The sequence below is a fragment of the Rhinoraja longicauda genome, chromosome 38, assembly GCF_053455715.1.
Source record: "Rhinoraja longicauda isolate Sanriku21f chromosome 38, sRhiLon1.1, whole genome shotgun sequence".
Classification (NCBI taxonomy): domain Eukaryota; kingdom Metazoa; phylum Chordata; class Chondrichthyes; order Rajiformes; family Arhynchobatidae; genus Rhinoraja; species Rhinoraja longicauda.
Window position 1 is genome coordinate 14,367,434 of NC_135990.1, and position 21,848 is coordinate 14,389,281.

A 21,848-nucleotide genomic window follows, 5' to 3' on the forward strand; every position below is an offset into this window, starting at 1 on the left:
CCATCCAAGGACCCAAACACTTTCTAAGTGAGGCAGAGGTTCACCTAGACCTACTGTATTCGCTGTTCCAGGTGTCAACTCCTCTACATCGGCGAGACCAAGCGCAGTCTCGGCGATCGTTCGAGTGAACACCTCCGCTCAGTCCATCTAAACCAACCTGATTTCCCGGTGGCTCGGCACTTCAACTCCCCCTCCCATTCCCAATCTGACATTTCTGTCCTGGGCCTCCTCCATTGCCAGTGAGGCCCAGCGCAAATTGGTGGAACAGCACCTCATATTTTGCTTGGGTATTTTACACCCCAGCGGTATCAACATTGACTTCTCTAACTTCAGATAGTCACTGCTTTCCCTCTCTATCCCCTCCCCCTTCCCAGTTCTCTGTACTGATTGTTTCAAGGTGCAAAGTAGCTCTGATCTGTTAAAGAAGGGTCTCGACCCGAAACGTCCCTCCATCCTTCTCTCCAGATGCTGCCTGACCTGCTGAGTTACTCCAGCATCTTATGTCTACCTTTAATACCTAAAGGTTGTTGTGCTGGACAGCTATCCTAACCTTTGTCAGACCGCAGTTTCCACGGGGTGTGACATTTAATGTGTTTCATTCTTCTCCTGTCTTTCAGATGGCTGACTCAGAGAAAGTTGCTGTAATCAGACCCTCACTGAGTGAGGCCCAGGTGGTGGTGTTGGTCGGACGGTTGTACGGTCTGAAGGTTTCAAAAGTCCATCCACTGCCCAGTTACATGGACCAGAACTTCCACGTCATTGTATGGGAGACCCAGGAAGGTGGAGATCACGGAGAGGGCTACATCCTCAAGGTGCTGAACACTGCCGACAGCCAAAACGCTGATTTGGTGGAAGCACAAACGCGAATCATGATGTTCCTGAACCAGAAAGGTTTTCTTACAGCCGTACCAATCCCAACCATTGATGGCAAGATTATGTCCCTGGAGACAATCAGTGAGTTTCATTCATTGGCTTCTATGCATTTTCTGATGTTTGATAATTGTCCACATTTTCATAATTCTCTGAAAATACTAAAACTAATCAGAAACATCTTTTCAGCTTCAGAAGGATAAGGCAGAGTACATTACAAGAAATCTGTGTTCTCTATTTTGAAGGTTATGGTCAAGAATATAAGAACTACATAGTCCGCTTGTTGACCTACCTGCCAGGAACTCAACTACTGAAGATCCCTGCAGACCCACAGATCTTGTACAAAATTGGCCGAACACTTGCTCAGATTAACAAAGTTCTGATAGTAAGTACATTTATTCTACTTCCAGCCATTTTCTGAATAAGCCGTGTGCCCGGGTCTGAAACCAGTTTGTTTGTGTAATTCAAATTAGAGCTCCATCCTGCGGTAACATCGAAGGCAGACACAAAATGCTGGAGTAACTCAGAGCGTCAGGCAGCATCTCTGGAGAGAAGGAATGGGTGACGTTTCGGGGCGAGACCCTTCTTTAACAGATCAGAGCTACTTTGCACCTTGAAACAATCAGTACATTTTCAAGCAGTTTTTTTTTAAAAGGCTTCCTTTTTATTTACACAAAAGGTCACAAAGTGCTGGTGTTGCTCAACAGATCAGGCAGCATCTTTAGAGAAGATGGAAAGCTGACATTTCGGATTGAGACCCTTCTTTAGACATTATGGGGGGGGGGAGAAGAAAGCTGGAAAAGGGGAGAGAGGGGACCCAGTGTGACAAGCCATAGGTGGACACAGGCGAGGGGGGTTTTGATAGGCAGATGGTTGGAACAAAGGCCAGAGATAAAAGCAGGTGTGAGACAGGGTTGAAGAGTTGCAGATTGTGAAGCTAGAGGATGGAAAGTAATAGGGGATGAGGAAGGGGGGAGAAATAGTTGGGAGTCCAGGAGGGGCACTGAGGAGAGACGGGGCGGGGAATATTTAGGGTATTTGGGTATTGCAGATATTTAGCAATGAGATATAAAACAGGAAATGCTGGAAAGCTCAGCAGGCCAGACAGTATCTCCAGAAAAGGAAACAGAGTTAACATTTCAGGTCAAGGACCTTGTGTCAGACAGTCTCTGTTTATCATATCATATCATATCATATATATACAGCCGGAAACAGGCCTTTTCGGCCCTCCAAGTCCGTGCCGCCTAGTGATCCCCGTACATTAACATTATCCTACACCCACTAGGGACAATTTTTTTATTTTTTTATTTTTTACATTTTACCCAGCCAATTAACCTACATACCTGTACGTCTTTGGAGTGTGGGAGGAAACCGAAGATCTCGGAGTAAACCCACGCAGGTCACGGGGAGAACGTACAAACTCCTTACAGTGCAGCACCCGTAGTCAGGATCGAACCTGAGTCTCCGGCGCTGCATTCGCTGTAAAGCAGCAACTCTACCGCTGCGCTACAATTTAATAATTGAAATTGATAGAGTTTTGAACATTTTAATTTTTTCCTATATTTTGTTTGAAAGATAGATGGAAATTGTTCAATTAATCCCATATTGCTTTGGTACCAGCCAGAACATTTCATTGTGTAGACACAGCATCTCTGGAGAGAAGGAATGGGTGATGTTTCAGGTCGAGACCCTTCTTCAGACTTCTCAACCCGAAATGTCACCCATTCCTTTTCTCCAGAGATGCTGCCTGTGCTGCTGAGTTACTCCAGCATTTTGTGTCTGTCTTCAATGTAAACCTGCATCTGCAGTTCCTTCCTACACATTTCCTACTGCAAAATGGCGGCACTGCGCAGCAGCTGTGGCTCACCTGCAGTCCGTTGGTCTTTTGGGTTTTTTGTTGTTTTTTGTCTTAATTGTAGTGTTTAGATGTGATGTAGTGTTTTTTGTGGTTGTGTACTATGTGAGGGGGAACTGTAAAATTGTCTCTTCCGAACGGAGACCCGACCTTTATTTTCTTGGTGGTGTCTCCGTTCCTGCTGCGGCTACATCGGCCAAATACCTGGAGCTGGCGGCCTCCACCAGGGACCACGTGGCTCTGGTTCGCAGAGCCCGCGGACCAGACTTACCATCTGCGGAGCTGGCTGCCTTCGGAGGCTGTGGTGGCACTGCAAGTGCGGCTGCGACTCGCCTTCGGAAGCTTCGGAGGCGGGCCGCGTGGATACCGGAAGCTCGCAGGCCATGCCCTGGGTGGGGGCCAACATCGGGAGCTCCAGCAGCGGCAGCGTCTTCGCCCGCCTCGAATCGCGGGGCTTGGGTCGGCCCACCGTGGACCTTTCACCGTCCGGCGCGACCTGCAATAGGCCGTGGGATTTTTCTCTGCCCGGCGGGGGCTTCAACGTCGGGAGCCACGACCGCCCCGACGTGCAATGGCAGCGTCTTCGCCCTCCCCGAATCGCGGGGCTTGGGTCGGCCCGCTGTGGACCTTTCACCGTCCGGCGCAGCCTGGAACGTGGCAACTTCAACAGCCTGACCACGGGAGAAGACGGCAGGGGAAGAGAAAATACATTTTGGCTACCATCACAGTGAGGAGGTGACTGGAGGAGACTCACTGTAATGGATATTTCTTTTTTTTGTTTTGTGTTGGCTTGTGATTGTGTGTGTTATTGCTTATTTGTATTGCTCTTATTGTTGGACTGTGGGTAATGGAATTTCGTCCAAAAGACTTGTTTTTTTGGATGACAATAAAGGTTATTCTGATTCTGATTTCATTGTATAACTTTTATAGTCCATAAGAGGATGCCATAGTGGATGTAGAAACCTAATGAATGTTGCGCCTTTGGGAGAAAACACTAGCCAGTGGTAGGTGGCTTTCTACATTGAGTTGTGAACATTTGTATTGAACTTCTGGTTGTGTAGAGTGAGTTCATCTAACATTTCCTATTATCTAAAGTGCAGTGATCTGTTCATCTTGATCCAACTTTAATGATCTATCCTCTAAACATGCCTAACTTTGTCCGTATCTGGCCGTGGATTCGTTGGTGTTACATTTTAATAGAAAGACAGAATTACTTGACAATTGTCATGAAGTTACCTCATAACTGCACTGGTGATGGTTGAGTGTAACTGACTTGTCCAATTATTAGGAATTCAATCACCCCAACATAAAGAGTCTGCAACAAGATTCTTTCATCTGGAACCTTTCAAACACTCACCTTCTGGAAAAGTACCTGTTCGCAGTGAAGAACACCCATGATCGCCAAATTGTGGATGACGTTATTCAGCAATTTATGAAGAAGATACTTCCAAATATCAACAACTTTCAGAAAAGTAAGTGCCTATCTTTCTTGATCATGAGGGCAACAGAATGAAATTTCCGATAAGATGGAGAGTTGTGAACAATGGGAAGTATTAGTGGGCCACAGTACACCCGCTTCACCTTCTGACACATGGTGCACAATGGAATGGAATATTGGCTGTGGTGCTTATAGAGCTAGCTGGTCTGTTCCCACCCATTTCAACCAACAACCAATACCATTACTATTATTTTCTATCATAACAGATCCCACATCAAGATATAAGAAGGCAAAGGGAACTTTCCGCAGTTGGATCTTGCTTATTGATTGATGTGTATTTTAATCACAGATGGGGTATGGTGGTGGCACAGTAGTTAAATTGCCAAACAAGTGATCTAGAGAATGGAGCCGTCTAACTCCCCACTTACTGTCCTCTCTCAACTGATGAATCAGTGCTCCTCCAAGTTGAACAACACTTGGAGAAGAACAGAAAGTAACAAGGGCACAGAATGTATTCTGGGTGAGGACCTCAATGTCCATGACTAAGAGTGGCTTGACAGCATCATCATTGACTGAGCTGGTTGAATCCTGAACCGCATTGCTGCCAGATTAAGTCTCAAGGTTTCAAGGTCTCAAGGTCCGTTTATTGTCACATGTACCAATTCAGGGACAGTGAAATTTGAGTTACCATACAGCCATACTAAGTGAAAAGCAACAAGACACATAACCACATAAAAGTTAATATAAACATCCATCACAGTGGGATCCACATTCCTCACTGTGATGGAAGGCAGTAAAGTTGAAACTTCTTCCTATGTTCTCCCGTGGTCGGGGCAGTCAAACCATCCACAGTCAGGGCGATCAAAGCCCCCGCAGCCGACGGTCGAAGCCCCCGTCGGGGTGATCGATCCTCCCGTTGCGGGGCGATTGAAACTCTCTGCGGCATGGAGCTCCCGAGTTGAGGGAGCTCCCGAGTTGGGCCTCTTCTTACTAGAGACCGCAGGCTTCACGGTTAAAGTCCACAGGCTGAGCGGTTGGAGCTTATCTCCCCAGGAAAGGGATCGCAAGCTCCACGATGTCAAAGTCACGCAGACTTCTGCGGCTTGGAGCACCCTTCGGTCTCCAGGAAAGGCCGCCAACTCCACGATGTTAGGCCGCAGTGGGACGGAGGTACGATACTGAAAAAAATCGCATCTCCGTCGAGGTAAGAGATTGAAAAAAAAGCTTCTCCCAACTTCCCCTTCCACCCCCCACATAAAACAGACCAAGGAACACTAAAACATACTTTTAAACACATACTAAAAATTAAAAAAAGAAGAAAGGACAGACTGACTGTTGGCGAGGTAAGTGGTGAGAGAACCAAACTATCGATGGATGATCTCATTCTCACTAATCTACCTCTGGCAGATGCATTCGTCCATGATACCATTGATAAAAGTGACAAATGCCCCGTCCTTGTGGTGACAGTCCTGCCTTCACACTGAGACCACCCTCGATGGGTTAGGCATTGAACAGTTCCGGCAGCTCAAAACTGAACATCCAAGAGGCACTGTGAACCATGAGCAGTAGCAACGATGTACACCACCATCGTCAGTCTGAAGAAGGGTCTTGACCTAAAACGTCACCCATTCCTTCTCTCAGAGATGCTGCCTGTCCCACTGAGTTACTCCAGCATTTTGTGCCTATACTTTATAACCTCAGAGTCTGGCGTATTTCCTCACTCTATCATTACAATCCAACCGGGGGATCAACCCTGGCACATATTGAGCAGTACATATTGCCTTTTCGGGATGAATGGTAAAATGTTGCAACATTTGTACGTCCAACAGGCATTATTCACGGGGACTTCAGTCACACCAACATTCTCGTGCAGCCTCTTCATTCATCAGCTGATCGCTCCAACGCAGCAGGTCACATGCAGCAGCAGCTGGAGATTTCTGGCATCCTGGACTTTGGCAATACAGACTATGGTTACTGTGTGCATGATGTGGCCATCTGTATAATGTACCTCACGCTGGACAGCAAAGCCCCCCTGTATGTTGGAGGCCATATTCTCGCAGGCTTCGAGAGTGTGATCCCGTTAACTCTCCAGGAAAGGGATGCCTTGTATTTGCTGGTTCTTTGCAGATTTTCCAAGTCTCTGGTTTTAGGGGCATATAATATTCTGCTTTACCCTGAAAATGAAGAGTACCTACTGACCACATCAAGAACTGGCTGGAAGCATTTGCATCAACTCTGGGAGTTGGGAAAAGAAGCAGTGGAGAAGGTTTGGTTTGAGACGGCCAAGTCCTACCTCACTCTGTGAAACCCCCATTGGTTCTCAGTGCCGGAGTGCCACAGCCTCTCCCACAACATCCATTTCGAACGAAAGATTAAAACACAATCGAGCAATATTTCTACCATCTGAAACTATATCCAGATGGATTTTAAGCCATTTTCATTGGCATCCTTTAGTTTAGTTTGGTTTGGTTTAGTTTAGTTGACTTTAATTTAGTTTAGTTTAGTTTATTGTCACCTATACCAAGGAACAGTGTTGCATGCAAATAGTCAGCGGAAGGCCAATACATGATTACAATCGATGCAGACGAGTCAACAGTAACAGTTAAGGAATACAGTAAACTGATGACAATTTATCCTTGTCTTTACTTTTATATAGAATGATTGATCTCTTGCTATCCACTTTGCTGTTGTAACACTGTAAATTTTCCTGATGTGGGACAAATAAAGGAATATATTATTATTTACAGTGTATAGATAGATGATAAGGGAATAACGTTCAGTGCAAGGTAAGGCCAGCAAAAGTCCAATGAAGGATGGTCTGAGGGTCAACAAAGAGGTAGATAGTAGTTCAGCACTGCTCGCTGGTTTATGTTTTTTGCTGGCCACCATTCTTTTCCCACTGTAACTGAATCAACATTGCAAGTGTGAACCCCTCAACAATCACTGAATCCCAGTCCAGAGCGTCTCCCTGTGTGGACCTGAAATGTTGCAGCCAACCATCATGAGATGTGATGCCTGGTAAATAGTCTCACTATCCTCTGACTGATTGTCCTGCAGACACTGGAACCCAAATCTTGGAACGATTCTCCAAACTTCATACCATTCCCGATTACATAATGAGTAATTTTTTCTGTCAGGTTTGTATTTGTAAATGATCTACAAACTGTACATGAATGGGGTTGAAATTACACCAAACCTCCTCCACATGTTGATTTACACTGTTATTTACATTGTCAATAGCTGAATCGTCACCCAAGAATCTGTTGTGAAATGCTCTTTAAAGACCAGTTGACATACGGTGAGCACATTGCAAAGCAGTTAGGAGAATTTCTTCTTCATTGTCATTTGGCCATGTTTTTCCTTCCTCGGGTAATGTCAGAGTTCATTCATCTCTCACTTCAACTCCATGCAGGCCGTTTTGTTGTTCACCATCCTTTGCCAGTCTCTTCTAACAAGCCCCATCGCCATTTCCATTGTTTACTTCTTGCTGTCTTCCATCCATCCCGACTTGCTCTGCAATCTAAAACTTATTCCAACTTCCCTTTTCCCATTTCTAACGAAACATCACCAACCTGAAATGTTAACTCTTCTTCCCTCTCCATGGTTGGTGAGAATTAGAGTCATAGAGTGATACAGTGTGGGAAAAGGCCCTTCAGCCCAACTTGCCCACACCGGCCAACATGTCCCAGCTATACTAGTCCCACCGGCCTGCGTTTGGTCCATATCCTTCCAAACTTGTCCTATCCATGTACCTGTCTAACTGTTTCTTAAATGTTGGGATAGTCCCAGCCTCATCTACCTCCTCTGGCAGCCTGTGCCATACACCCTTTGCGCAAAAAAGTTATCCCTCAGATTCCTATTAAATCTTTTTCCCTTCACCTTGAACCTATGTCCTCTGGTCCTTGGTTCCCCTACACTGGGCAAGAGATTCTGTGCACCTACCCGATCTATTCCTCTCATGATTTTATACACATGCATCATTTGCAGCATTTTAAATGTTTTATTTATTTTTATATAATTATGGACGAATATGGTGATGGGGCAGATATTGAGTGGATGAACATGGTAAATGGGGCATATGTGCGTCCATTATGACGATCAACTTCTTCTTCCAGATTCCTCTCCAGGCCGATTTCTTTGGCCAGTAATCCCAGCTCCAGTCTCTCCTGTCTCCTGAATTCCTGATCTGACATTCTGTCCTCTTATCCTTTCTCAACTATTCATTGCTAACTGCAGAATGACATGCACTATCTCGTTTTCCACTACCCTTGTCCTCTGTGAGTTACAGTCCTCCTGAACTTGCTGCAGTGTATTTTCTCATGACCAACCTCAAAATTGTCATCAAAGTACAGTTGTGGTTTGGTGAACCTCCTTCTACCTCACAGGGGCCAAATGTCAGTTTCGATACACTTCTTCATTCCTCCCGCCAGACCATGGCCCCACTACTGAGTACCAAACATTTGACTCACAAAAAGCCACCAATTTCATTTCCGTGCAAGAGCTTCTCTTCATAGTGGCATCCTTATGTCTCCCAATGCAGTCCAGCACAGTTTGGTTTGGCTCCTACATGTACAATTGTCCTGGAGATCACAAAATGTCAGCCTGAACTTGTCCAAGGAACTTATTGTTTCTAACTTTGACTCTGTTCTCTTATTCATGATCTTCCCACTTTTATCCCTGAAAACCTTTTTTCCTGGTTTCCTGATCCCAACTGGCTCATCTTCATTCTGGACACCCAATTCCATTCCATCAATACCTTCATCCCCCAACAGGAGGCTCTTATACAGAGGGTCAGATCAGTACCTTCCACCACCACTCACCTTCGCCTGGCTCAACTAATTTCTAAATTGGACAACTTCTCCTAGAACTCCACATTCTCCAAATCAGAGGTGTAATTATGAACTCAAATGGACCCAAGCTAACCCTGCATCTTAGTGGGATGCAAAGAGCAGCCCTTGTTTCAGTTGCACCAAGGCCCCCTCTCTCAACTCTCCTTCCTGCACATTGATGACAGTTTTGGTCTTGCTTCCTGCATTCTAACAAAACTCAAATTTTGTTTTCTGCACTGCCAATTTCCATTCTCCCCTCACGCTCACTGCTTCCGAACTGACTCTTCCCTTCCCTTTCCTGTTTCCATGCTGCACCTCTAAACTAAATTAAACTAAACTATACTTGACAAAAATAAACTAATGTCAATACCAATACAAAAGAAGGTTTGATACAAGAAATCTCAAAAGCTTTACTCGCCCTTCACTATTCTATTCTATCTTTGAGGAGGATTCATTTTGCTTTGATACAAGATATCCTGACTCCATCCGTCATAGAGCTCTCCAGCACAGATACAAGACCTTCGGCCCAACTCATCCATGCCGACCAAGTTGCCGACCAAGTTGCCAAACAAGCTTGCCCCATTTCCCTTGCCTGGTCCATATCCCTTCCAGATCTTTCTTATCCACGTACCTATCCAAGTGTCCTTAAAATGTCACAAGGTACCTACCCCTACCACATCTGCTGGAAGTTCATTCCATGGATGAGATAGTTGCCCCCCAGGTTTCGGTTTATTGTCGCATGTTCTGAGGTACAGTGAAAAGCTTTTGTTTGTGAACAGTTCAAGCAAATGAGACAATACAAGAAAATACATGAATACGATCATGTCAAACACAAATGCAAAAGATATGGTGCAGACAAGGATACAGAGTGCAGAATGTATTTCTTGGCATTGTAGTGTAACAGTTACAGGTTAAAAGTCCATTATCTGTAATGAGGTAGATTGGAGAATTGGATAGTTCCCTAGCATAAGGAAGGACCATTCAGAAGTCTGATGACAGATGGGGACGACCAGTTCCTGAGTTCCTGGAGAGAGTACATGAGCTGTGAGTAGGATACAAAGAGGCTCCAAAGTGATATAGACTAGTTGTGTGATTGGGCAAATGCATGGCAAATATTTAACGTTGATAAATGTTGATTATAAAAGCCTAAAAGCCAGGTTATTATCTAAATGGAAACGTGAAGACGTGAAGATGCATCATAACCTGGCTGTACTTGTGCACCAGTTGTTGAAAGCAAGCTTTAGTTTTAATTTAGAGATACAGCACGGAAACAGGCCCTTCGGCCACCGAGTCCACACCGACCAGTGATCCCCGCACACTAACGCGATCCTACATGCACTAGGGACAATTTACAATTAACCGACAAACCTGTACGTCTTTGGAGTGTGGGAGGAAACTGGAGATCTCGGAGAAAACCCACGCAGGTCACGGGGAGAACGTACAAACTCCGTTTAGACAGCACCCATAGTCAGGATCAAACCTGAGTCTCTGGTGCTGTAAGGCAACAACTCGACTGCTGCGCCACCGTGCCATCCAAGTGTTCAAGTTTAAGTGTATCAAGCAGATAGAAAAGCAAATGACAGGGATCTGAGTACAAATGCAAGCATGTCTTGCTGCAGCTGGACAGGACTTTGGTGAGACTCCATCAGGAGGTTTGTGAGCAGTTTTGGCCTTCTTACATGAGGGATGATTTTCTTTTCATAAACAGAGAGCAACAAAGGTTCATCGGACAGATTCTTGGGACAGCAAGGCTGGCACAGGAGGAGACAACAAGTTGGTTAGGTACATATTCATTCAAATGTGGAAGAATTGAGAGGAGGGGATTTCACAGAAAGATTTAAAGTTCTACCAGCTGTGCCACTGAATGTTGGAATTGTCCACCAGGGACGGCATTGGAGGTGAAGACATTTAATATATTAAAGAAGGTTGTGGACATATTCCTTGTGGAAACAAAGAACTGCAGATGCTGGTTTATGCCAAAGATGGACACAAAGTGCTGGAATAACTCAACAGGTCAGGCTGCATCTCTGAAGAAAAAGGATGGGTAACGTTTCAGGTTGGGACCCTTCAGTTTACTCCAGAGATGGTGCCTGACCCGCTGAGTTGCTCCAACACTTTGTGTCTATCTTTACACATATTCCTTAATGCAAAGAGAAAAACATGGGAATGTGGCACTGAAATGGATGTTCAACCATGATTGTGTTGAATGGTGAAGCAGGGCTGAAGAGCTGTATGCCCTACTTATGCTTCTAGTTTGTATCCTGTGCATTCTAAAGTGGCATCAGTAGCTCTCTACATCAGAATCATAAGGTACGGCAGAAAAATGTTGAGGTGGAGATCGCTATGATCTTATTGAATAGCTTGGCAAGCTTGAGTGGCCGAATGGCCTCCTCCTGCCTAATCACTGTGATTTTTATGAAGTGTCTTGTTGCCATGTCAAAATTAGATTCTTACGGATGTCATACTAACTGGGTTATTGTTCAGATTTTTGTCCTCTCTCCTTCCTCGACGGTTAGAATTCCAGCTTCCGCTTTCCACGTTGTCAGTGGAGAAGTAGATCTGTTTACATGTCTTTTCAACGTTGAGTCCAAAACTGCACATCCAGGTCACAGATCATAAGTTGACAATGTCATAAAATATTTCCCAGAGGATGTGCAACGTAGCACATTGGTCTGAGAAAGCATCCAGTGGTAAATTCTGCACTGCATCTTGGAACCAGTCTGTTGGGGGTGAGCTGTATTGTCCACCAGCTGGGAATTTAGTTTAGTTTAGTTTAGAGATACAGGGCGGAAACAGTGGTGCTTGCAAAAGGACTCTGTTAGCTATGGTAGAGGGGAAGCCACGGTTTAAGAAGGAAAACATCAGAGGCACCTGTGCAGAAAATATTGTCAGAAAAGCTTTGAAAGAGGCAGCTGAATGGAGGGAATGATACAGTGCATAATAGAAACAAGTTATTTAAACTCCAGGGCACAAGATTTCTTGACAATAACAATTCATGAGCATGACAAAATGATAAAAAGTTTGGAAATTGTATAGCCAGGATAAATGGAGTGATGTCTCTCTGCAGATGCGTACAGGATCCATGTTCAATTGTTAATTGAGGTGGTTGACAACAACTGCCTCCGTGGAGGGCTGGGTGCAATAAAACTACTGGATGAAGGAATCTTGCTGGCAATGCAGAAACTCTACCAACAACCAGCCATATCGGACATCCCTGCCTCCTTTAAAAAGACATTTAGCATGCTGGTTCCCAAGAAGAGCAAGGTGACACGACTCAACAACTGCTGAACACTGGTACTCACACCATTGTGAAGAAGGGTCTCGACCCAAAACATCACCCATTCCTTCTATCCAGAGATGCTGCCTGTCCCACTGAGTTATTTTGTGTCTATCTTCAGTGTAAACCAGCATCTGCAGTTCCTTCCTACACACCCATTGTGATGAAGTGCTTCGAGAGATTGGTTGCGATGCAAAATCAACTCCTGGCACAGTATTGATTAAATTTTCTTAAATTTTCCTTCTGCCACAGCAGATCGATAGTGAATGCAATCTTGCTGGCTTTCCATTCTGCGCTAACTACATGGATAAGAGGTTTTGCTCTCAGAATAGGACTGCAGACACCTCTCTGACTGTGAAGATGACACATTCTGTGTTACAGCCCACTGGAATCCATGGTAAGGCAACACCACCCTCTTTAAAGGAGTGGAATGTAAAACTGGAGGGAGGGATGGAAGGGGATGGAGGGAGGGGAAAAATTGAAATTTATGTATTCTAATTCTTTCAGTTACAAAACCTGAAAGTGCAGATATATTTCTCCCACCCCCCACCACTGTTCCTTTCCCCTCCTCTGTACATTTATCTTCCACCCCTTCCTTCTTCCCTTTGTCAGTTTTTTATGTTGGGGTGATGGCCAAGGAAAGAATTCTTCACTTAAACGTTTGGTTATTTTCTTCACTTAAACGTTTGGCTTTGTAACACTAAATTAAATTACTCATGGGACGTGTTTGTACAACTTTGGCAATTCTCCACACCCTTTTTTTCTGCATTACTTCTCTATCGAATACTCCCTGATCAAGCACACTGTGTGGCAACTGAATATGTTGGAGAAATCTGTTCTTTAAATTGGACGTATCTGACTGTTGCTGGCGGACAAAATAACTCCCTGAATTTGTTCTGGTGTTGAACAGTCTATTTCATCCCAGGAGTTAGTACCTGTTTTGCTGGTGCTGTGCTCTTTCCAGAAAAATAAAATCGACAATTCTACCAAAGATTGAATTTATGACTCCCAGATTCCTTAGCTAGGTTCTGTTCAGAGGGCTGCTCTGTAAAAATAAAATGCTTGCCCAGAAATTCCTCCGCATTCACAGTACCAACCTCAGTTGAAGTAGAGAACAACGCTCAGATAGGTCTAAATAGCTAATTTAACAATCCCAACCAAAAAATACATTTCTAGGCAACAGTACCTTCATGTTTTGAAAATAAAATGCTGGTATTTACGATCTATCATTAAAAAACCAGACATGCTTGAAGCATTCGGATCAGACAGCATTTTTCACGTATGATGTGACAGGGTGCGGAATATATTTGCTGTACGGTGGTATTCACAGTTTTTGAGTATTTACAGGTTTTGAGTGCATGGGGATTCGTGCTCAGAGTAGGACTGCAGATTTCTACACCTGTCTGACAGTGAAGATTAAACATTCTGTGCTACAGACCACTGGAATCCATCGTAAGGTAACCTCTTTAGAGGAGTAGAATGTAAAGTTGTGGGGGAGGGATATGGGTAGAAGGGAACAGAGCGAAATATGAGATGATGTTCCTCTAATTTACATTTAGCCTCACCCAACCTGATCTCCCAGTTGCCAAATACTTTAATTCTCCTGCTTACTTTAATTCTCCTCCCCATTCCCACACAAACCTTTCTGTCCTTGGATTCCATTTCAGAGTGAGGCTAAACGCAAATTGGAGGAACAGCATCTCATATTTCGCGTTGGCAGCTTACAGCACAGTAGTATGAATATTGATTCCTCTAAATTCACTCCCTCTCTCTCCCTCCCTCCCCCCCACCCAAGTCGTACCAGGTTTCCGTTCTCACCTAGCTATAGTTTACAATGGACTGTTTTTTGACAAGCTGATTTTGAAATTTGGAGTTTTGGTTGATGTGGGGATGCTTCACTTTAAACACGGCACGGTGGCACAGCGGTAGAGTTGCTGCTTTACAGCGAATGCAGCGCCGGAGACTCAGGTTCGATCCTGACTACGGGTGCTGCACTGTAAGGAGTTTGTACGTTCTCCCCGTGACCTGCGTGGGTTTTCTCCGAGATCATCGATTTCCTCCCACACTCCAAAGACGTACAGGTATGTAGGTTAATTGGCTGGGTAAATGTAAAAATTGTCCCTAGTGGGTGTAGGATAGTGTTAATGTACGGGGATCGCTGGGCGGCGCGGACTTGGTGGGCCGAAAAGGCCTGTTTCCGGCTGTATATATATGATGATGATATGATGATATTGAACATACGTTGAACCGTACAGCACAAGGTTCTTGAGAGTCATCCTTTGATGTGCAGCCAGCTATAACAATACATGACAAGTCCTAGAGAGTTCTCTTTACTAAGATTAAATACAAATAGAGGATTGAATAGCATGTAGTTTTTTTTAGATATTAGTGCTTTTAAGAACGTATTGTAGCGACCATAGAGAATGGTCCAGGTCGTCGAACCCTCGGATTGGCCAGCGAGGTCACGTGTGAACGCGACCATGGGGATTGGTCCAGGGAGCGACATCGCTGATTGGCCAGCGATGTCATGTGCGCGTTTGGCGCCCGAAATAGTTAGTTCGGCGAAGTCTTCGAAGAAGACAGTAAGTTTGTCCTTTACCTTGTTGTTTAACTCTGTATTCGAATATTGCGGCTGCAATAAACTTCTTCTACAACCAACAAGTTTCCGGACTCGCCATATTGGTGACCCCGACGTGATCTGGACGATCACCGACTATGCAGGGACCCGACGCCTCGTCGGCGATGGCCGCGCCGGGCACACCAGAGTCAAGCGCGGTAAGCGTTCACCTTCCGTGGTTTTGGACGCACGCACCGCAATCTTGGTTTATACACACCGAAGCTCAATTTCATATAAAGAAGATATCGGACGACTCCACGAGGTATTACTACCTCGTCAGCGCTCTATCATCGGAGACGACCACGCGCGTGATGCGGTTCATCGTTAATCCACCTGCGGAAAGCAAGTACGAGGCCCTGAAGAAAGTATTACTGCGAATCTTCGGGTTTAATAAGCATGGTGGTGCGGCAAGACTTCTGCACCTACCGGATCTTGGAGACCGACTGCCTTCCGTCCTCATGTCCGAAATGATGATGCTAGCCGGTGAGCATACGGATTGCCCTATGTTCGAACAGGCATTCCGCGAGAAGCTTCCTGAGGATGTCCGACTGCTGCTCACGGATTGTTCTTTTAAGGACCCCGAAGCATATGCAGCGAAAGCGGACGCGCTCATAGCGGCTAAAAACAAGGCAAAGGACCAGGCAAGCGGTTCGATCAACAAGGTCTCGACATCAGTGACCACGCCACAGCGACGGCAAGATGGCGCCACGTCTCCCGCCAATTCTCCGAAAGCCCGCCAAAAAGATCCGCACAAGCGCGGCTGGTGCTATTATCACCTACGATGGGGTAGCGAATCCCGCAACTGCCGCTCACCTTGTACCTTCGCGGGAAATGCCTCGGCCGATCGTACATAGGGGCAGTTACGATTGGCCAGAACCGGCGCCTCTATGTCCATGATCGATTCACGGACACAGAATTTTTGGTGGACACGGGAGCCATCGTCAGTATAGTGCCGCCGACCGACCTCGAAACCAGATCGGGTAAGACAGGTCCCACCCTCATCGCGGTTAATGGCAGCCCAATTCGCACTTTCGGTATACGGAAGATGTCCCTTGTGTTAGGCCTCCGCACGTACGAATGGCCATTCATCATAGCCGACGTCAAACAAGCGATCTTGGGAGCAGATTTTCTCTGGGCTTTTTCACTGGTCCCTGATGTCCGCGGTAACGACCTCCGACCCTCTGCCGAAGATGAGCACGTCGCTCCGACAATCGCCTCCTCGCCCAGCCCTACTGTCCAGGCCGTCGTCGCGGCCCCCGACTCGTATGCTGAGATTCTGGTGGAGTTTCCAGAGCTGCTCATTCAACGTTTCGACACGTCTTCGGCCAAGCACGGCGTGGTCCATCACATCCGCACCGAAGGCCCTCCTGTTTTCGCTCGGGCCAGGAGGCTACCGCCAGACAAACTGGTGGTGGCACGGGCAGAGTTCAGGAAGATGGAGGAAATGGGAAATGTTCGTCAGTCTGACAGCCCGTGGGCCTCGCCGTTACATATGGTCTCCAAGGCATCTGGGGGGTGGAGACCATGAGGCGATTATTGGCGTCTCAATGCTGTCACCACGGCTGATCGCTACCCCATACCGCACCTACAGGACTTTTCATCTGGGCTGGAAGGAGCGGTGGTGTTCTCCAAAATCGATTTGGTGCGAGGATACCACCAGATCCCGGTGCGACCGGAGGACATACAGAAAACTGCAACGATTACTCCGTTCGGGTTGTTTGAATGGTTGCGTATGCCTTTCGGTTTAAAGAACGCGGCACAGGCTTTCCAACGACTGATGGACCGCATGGGCCGGGATTTACCCTTTTTGTTTATTTATTTAGACGACATCCTGGTTGCCAGCACCTCAGTACAGGAACACCAGGCCCACTTGCGGACCGTTTTCCAGCGGCTCCAAGACCACGGGCTCATAATCCAACCCTCCAAATGTCAATTCGGCCTTCCTGCTCTTGATTTTCTAGGGCACAGAATTACCCCTGCCGGCGCCTCCCCTTTGCCCGAAAAGGTGGAGGCTATCCGGGCATTTCCTAGGCCCACCACAGTAAAAGGGCTACAGGAGTTCGTAGGCATGGTTAATTTCTACCATAGGTTCATCCCGGCAGCTGCGCGAGTCATGCGCCCGCTTTTCCAATGCCTTGCAGGGAATCCGGTAGAGTTGATATGGTCCCCGACCGCTGAGTCGGCTTTTACAGCAGCTAAGGCAGCTTTGGCAGACGCCACCATGTTGGTCCACCCGAGCCCCTCCGCCCCCACGGCCCTGACGGTTGACGCCTCTGACGTGGCGGTGGGCGGGGTTCTGGAGCAGCAGGTCGGTGGCCGTTGGCAGCCTTTGGCGTTTTTCAGCCGGCAACTAAATTTGGCTGAGCTGAAGTATAGCGCATTTGACCGAGAGCTTTTGGCCCTCTATTTAGCTGTTCGTCATTTCAGGTACTTCCTTGAGGGCCGCCCATTTGTGGCCTTTACGGACCATAAACCATTAACATTTGCTTTTGTCAAATTGTCTGACCCATGGTCGGCCCGCCAGCAGCGGCACCTGACTGCTATCTCCGAATTCACCACCGATGTCCGTCATGTCGCGGGTAAGCTTAATGCCGTTGCTGACGCCCTGTCTAGACCTGCTTTTCCCCCTATTTCGTGGATCCCCAAGAGCTTGCGGAGGCACAGCTTCTAGCGGATACCGCTTCGGCATACCAGTCCACCACTTCGGGATTGAAGTTGGCCCAGGTAGCTTGTGGGTCAGAAGGCACAAAAGTCTGGTGCGATGTTTCTCTTCCCCGTCCCAGGCCGGTAGTACCGCCCTCCCTTCAGCGCCGGGTTTTCGATGCCATTCATGGGCTGGCGCACCCGTCCATCCGCTCCACCTCTGCTTTGGTAGCAGCTCGGTTTGTCTGGCATGGCCTACGGAAACAGGTAGCGGGTTGGGCGCGTGCCTGCGTTCCCTGTCAGACCGCTAAAGTCCAGCGCCATGTCCAGCCCCCCGTACAGGATTTCGAGGTCCCGGCTGTTCGTTTTTTCCACATCCACGTGGATTTGGTCGGTCCTTTGCCTTCCTCCCGGGGCTACACCCACCTCCTCACGGTGGTGGATCGGTTCACCCGGTGGCCAGAGGCTTTCCCATTGTCTGATATTTCGTCAGCGTCTTGTGCTAGGACTTTGGCCCTTCATTGGGTAGCTCGTTTCGGGGTCCCGGCAGTTATTACCCCTGACAGAGGCCCACAATTCACTTCGTCCCTCTGGGCCGCGCTCGCAGAACTGTACGGGTCCAAGTTACAACCCACGACTGCATATCACCCCCAGGCAAATGGACTCGTAGAAAGGTTCCACCGCCAACTTAAGGCGTCCCTCAGTGCAAGGCTTGAAGGCCCGGACTGGGTAGACCAGCTCCCTTGGGTTCTTTTGGGCATCCGGACTGCTCCTAAGCTAGATCTCGGTGCGTCGTCAGCAGAACTAGTATATGGCTCGACACTTCGAGTACCCGGAGATCTGTTTCCGGACCCTTCAGACCAGCTGCCTACAGTCCCATCAGTGTTAGCATCTCTCCGGGAACGGGTGGGCTCCCTGGCTCCAGTTCCGACTTCACGTCATGGGTGTCCCATGGTACATGAACCGCCTTCCCTGAAGGACTGTGAGTTCGTTTTTCTGCGAAAAGATTCCCATCGCGCCCCGTTGCAGAGGGTCTGTCAAGGGCCGTTCCGGGTTTTGCGTAAGGGAACGGCTACCTTCACCTTAGACATGTGCGGCAAGAGTGAGCTCGTCTCGGTGTCCCGGCTCAAACCTGCACATTTGGATCCGGATCAACCAGTCCTGGTCAGTCAAACCCCTAGGAGAGGCCGACCTCCGTTAGTTCCGCTCAGTCCAGGACCCCCCGTTCCGACAGTTCCTCCAGGACCCCCTGTTCCGGCAGTTCCTCCAGGACCCCCCGTTCCGGTAGTTCCTCCAGGACCTCCCGTTCCGGCTGTTCCGCCAAGTCCGGAACCCCCGGCTCCTGTGGTTCAGGCTGTCCCTCTTCGTACTCGTTATGGTCGCGAAATCCGGCTCCCTGCTAGGTTCCGCACCTCGGGTTCTGGGGGGGGTCATGTAGCGACCATAGAGAATGGTCCAGGTCGTCGAACCCTCGGATTGGCCAGCGAGGTCACGTGTGAACGCGACCATGGGGATTGGTCCAGGGAGCGACATCGCTGATTGGCCAGCGATGTCATGTGCGCGTTTGGCGCCCGAAATAGTTAGTTCGGCGAAGTCTTCGAAGAAGACAGTAAGTTTTTGATGGTTGTCCTTTACCTTGTTGTTTAACTCTGTATTCGAATATTGCGGCTGCAATAAACTTCTTCTACAACCAACAAGTTTCCGGACTCGCCATAGTATTGTGATTGGTGATAAGGAATTAGAAAGTGGGCAAAATTTCAATTGGTCAATATCTGTATAAAGGTAGACGTTTCCATGCAGAATTTTGGAGCAGTGCGGAAACTGGAGTGTGCTGCTTACCTTGTACACAAGTAAATAAAGGGTGTCTGGGGAAAGAATGCAAATTGTCAGAGTCCAGTTGCATGATGACAACAATGGGACTAGCAAAAGATACCTTGGTCAGCAAAGATGAATTGGGCTGAAGGGTCTCTTTCCATGCTATGACTGTGACTGAGCCTGTGAAAATGTAAAAGATTAATAATGCCAGAGTAGTTAGAACTCCAACAATTTCCAAACCGCAAATTCCAAATTCTGATTTATTATAGGACTTGGATTATAAACACTGTTAGTTGTACTGCGGATTGACGTGTACACATTTGAAGAGGTGCCCGTGCTTCATGTTCAGCTAGGGGGACAGATGGGGCAGATCGATCTGCAAGTTACAAATTGTAGGAGTTTGCAGAGAATTGAATTAAATAAGTCAGTTGAACACAGTGACAAAGAACAGCCCACAAACTCAAGGCCACAGTCAACAAGAATCCAAACAGAACTGTGAAAATCCCTTTATGACATGCAAGCACTTGACACATCCCACACAGATAAGGAAGTCTGTTTTCTCAGCAGTGTGTTCACTGTGTTCTGTGTGAAAGTTGTTAGTTGAATTCCATCTTTTTTGTTTTGTTTTGTTAGTTCCGATATGTTCAGTTTTTAGTTAATGTTTGCAGACCGTTCAATGATCCTCTCCGATACCACACAGCAGAGGCTTCACCTTTGGTCCTTGCCACCCCCACCTCAACGAGTTCCGTGTCCGCCACTATGTAGAGCTCTTCTTCCGTCGCCTCCGCCTCCGGGCCTTTTTCCGTAGGAAGAAGTCCTCACCACCCAGTGATGACCCCTTCTTTCGTCTCCAACGGACCCCCTCCTCTTGGACTTCCCCGGTTGGCCATCTACCTTCATTAGACCTTTTCATTTCCAACTGCCGTCGGGATACCAACCGCCTCAAATTTTCCACTCCCCTGACTTACTCTAACCTCTCCCCTCCTGAACGTACAGCACTCCGCTCACTCTGCAACAACGCCGACTTGGTTATCAAACCCACCGTTAAGGGAGGTGCCGTGGTAGTCTGGCGCGCTGACCTCTACCGGACTGAAGCCAGGCAACAACTCTCAGATACCTCCTCCTACTTATCCTTGGACCATGACCCCACAGACATGCACCAGGCCTTAAGATCAAACACCATTACCGATCTCGTCACTTCCGGCCCTATGCCCTCGAAAGCCTCCAACCTTATTGTTCCCCAGCCCCACACGGCCCAATTTTAACTTCTTCCCAAAGTCCACAAACAGAACTGTCCTGGCAGACCCATTGTTTCTGCCTGTTCATGTCCAGACGTACACTGCCCCTATCCCCGAACTATACCTCTGCTACATTGACGACTGCATTGGTGCTACCTCGTGGACCCATGCAGAACTCACTGACCATCAATTTCACCACTAATTTCCATCCTGCTCTTAAATTTACTTGGACCATCTCCGACATCTCCCTAACGTTTCTGGATCTCACCATCTCCATCACAGGAGACAGACTTGTGACCAACATCTACTACAAACCTACTGACTCCCACAGCTATCTTGACTACACTTCTTCCCACCCTGTTTCCTGTAAAAACTCTGTCCTCCACTCCCAATTCCTCCGTCTACTCCGCATCTGCGCCCAGGATGAGGTGTTTCACACTAGGGCATCAGAGATGTCCTCATTCTTTAGGAAACAGTGGTTCCCCTCTTCCATTATAGATGAGGTTCTCACTAGGGTCTCCTCAATATCCCGCAGCTCCGCTCTTGCTCTCCCTCCCCCTATTCGTAACAAGGACAGAATCCCCCTTGGCCTCACCTTCCACCCCATCAGCCGTCGCATACAACATATTATCCTCCAACATTTCCGCCACCTCCAACGGGTTCCCAACACTGGTCCCATCTTCCCATCTCCACCCCTTTCTGCTTTCCACAGAGACCGTTCACTCTAACATTCCTTGGACCACTCGTCCCTTCCCACCCAAACCACCCCTCCCCAGGTACTTTCCCCTGCAGCTGCAGGAGATGCAACACCTGTCCCTTTACCTCCCCCCTCGACTCCATCCAAGGACCCAAACACTTTCTAGGTGAGGCAGAGGTTCACCTAGACCTACTGTATTCGCTGTTCCAGGTGTCAACTCCTCTACATCGGCGAGACCAAGCGCAGTCTCGGCGATCGTTCGAGTGAACACCTCCGCTCAGTCCATCTAAACCAACCTGATTTCCCGGTGGCTCGGCACTTCAACTCCCCCTCCCATTCCCAATCTGACATTTCTGTCCTGGGCCTCCTCCATTGCCAGTGAGGCCCAGCGCAAATTGGTGGAACAGCACCTCATATTTTGCTTGGGTATTTTACACCCCAGCGGTATCAACATTGACTTCTCTAACTTCAGATAGTCACTGCTTTCCCTCTCTATCCCCTCCCCCTTCCCAGTTCTCTGTACTGATTGTTTCAAGGTGCAAAGTAGCTCTGATCTGTTAAAGAAGGGT

General features: G+C 47.5%; 1 protein-coding gene across 1 annotated transcript; it reads left to right on the forward strand.

Moving 5' to 3' along the window:
* The first annotated feature begins 508 nt into the window (after window positions 1-508).
* LOC144610897 (hydroxylysine kinase-like) lies at window positions 509-6,468 on the forward strand. The gene is made up of 4 exons (XM_078429880.1): window positions 509-954; window positions 1,116-1,255; window positions 4,014-4,197; window positions 5,993-6,468. Exons 1-4 carry the CDS (start codon window positions 618-620, stop codon window positions 6,466-6,468), a joined length of 1,137 nt encoding a protein of 378 aa, XP_078286006.1. The 5' UTR covers window positions 509-617.
* The last annotated feature ends 15,380 nt before the right edge of the window (window positions 6,469-21,848 follow it).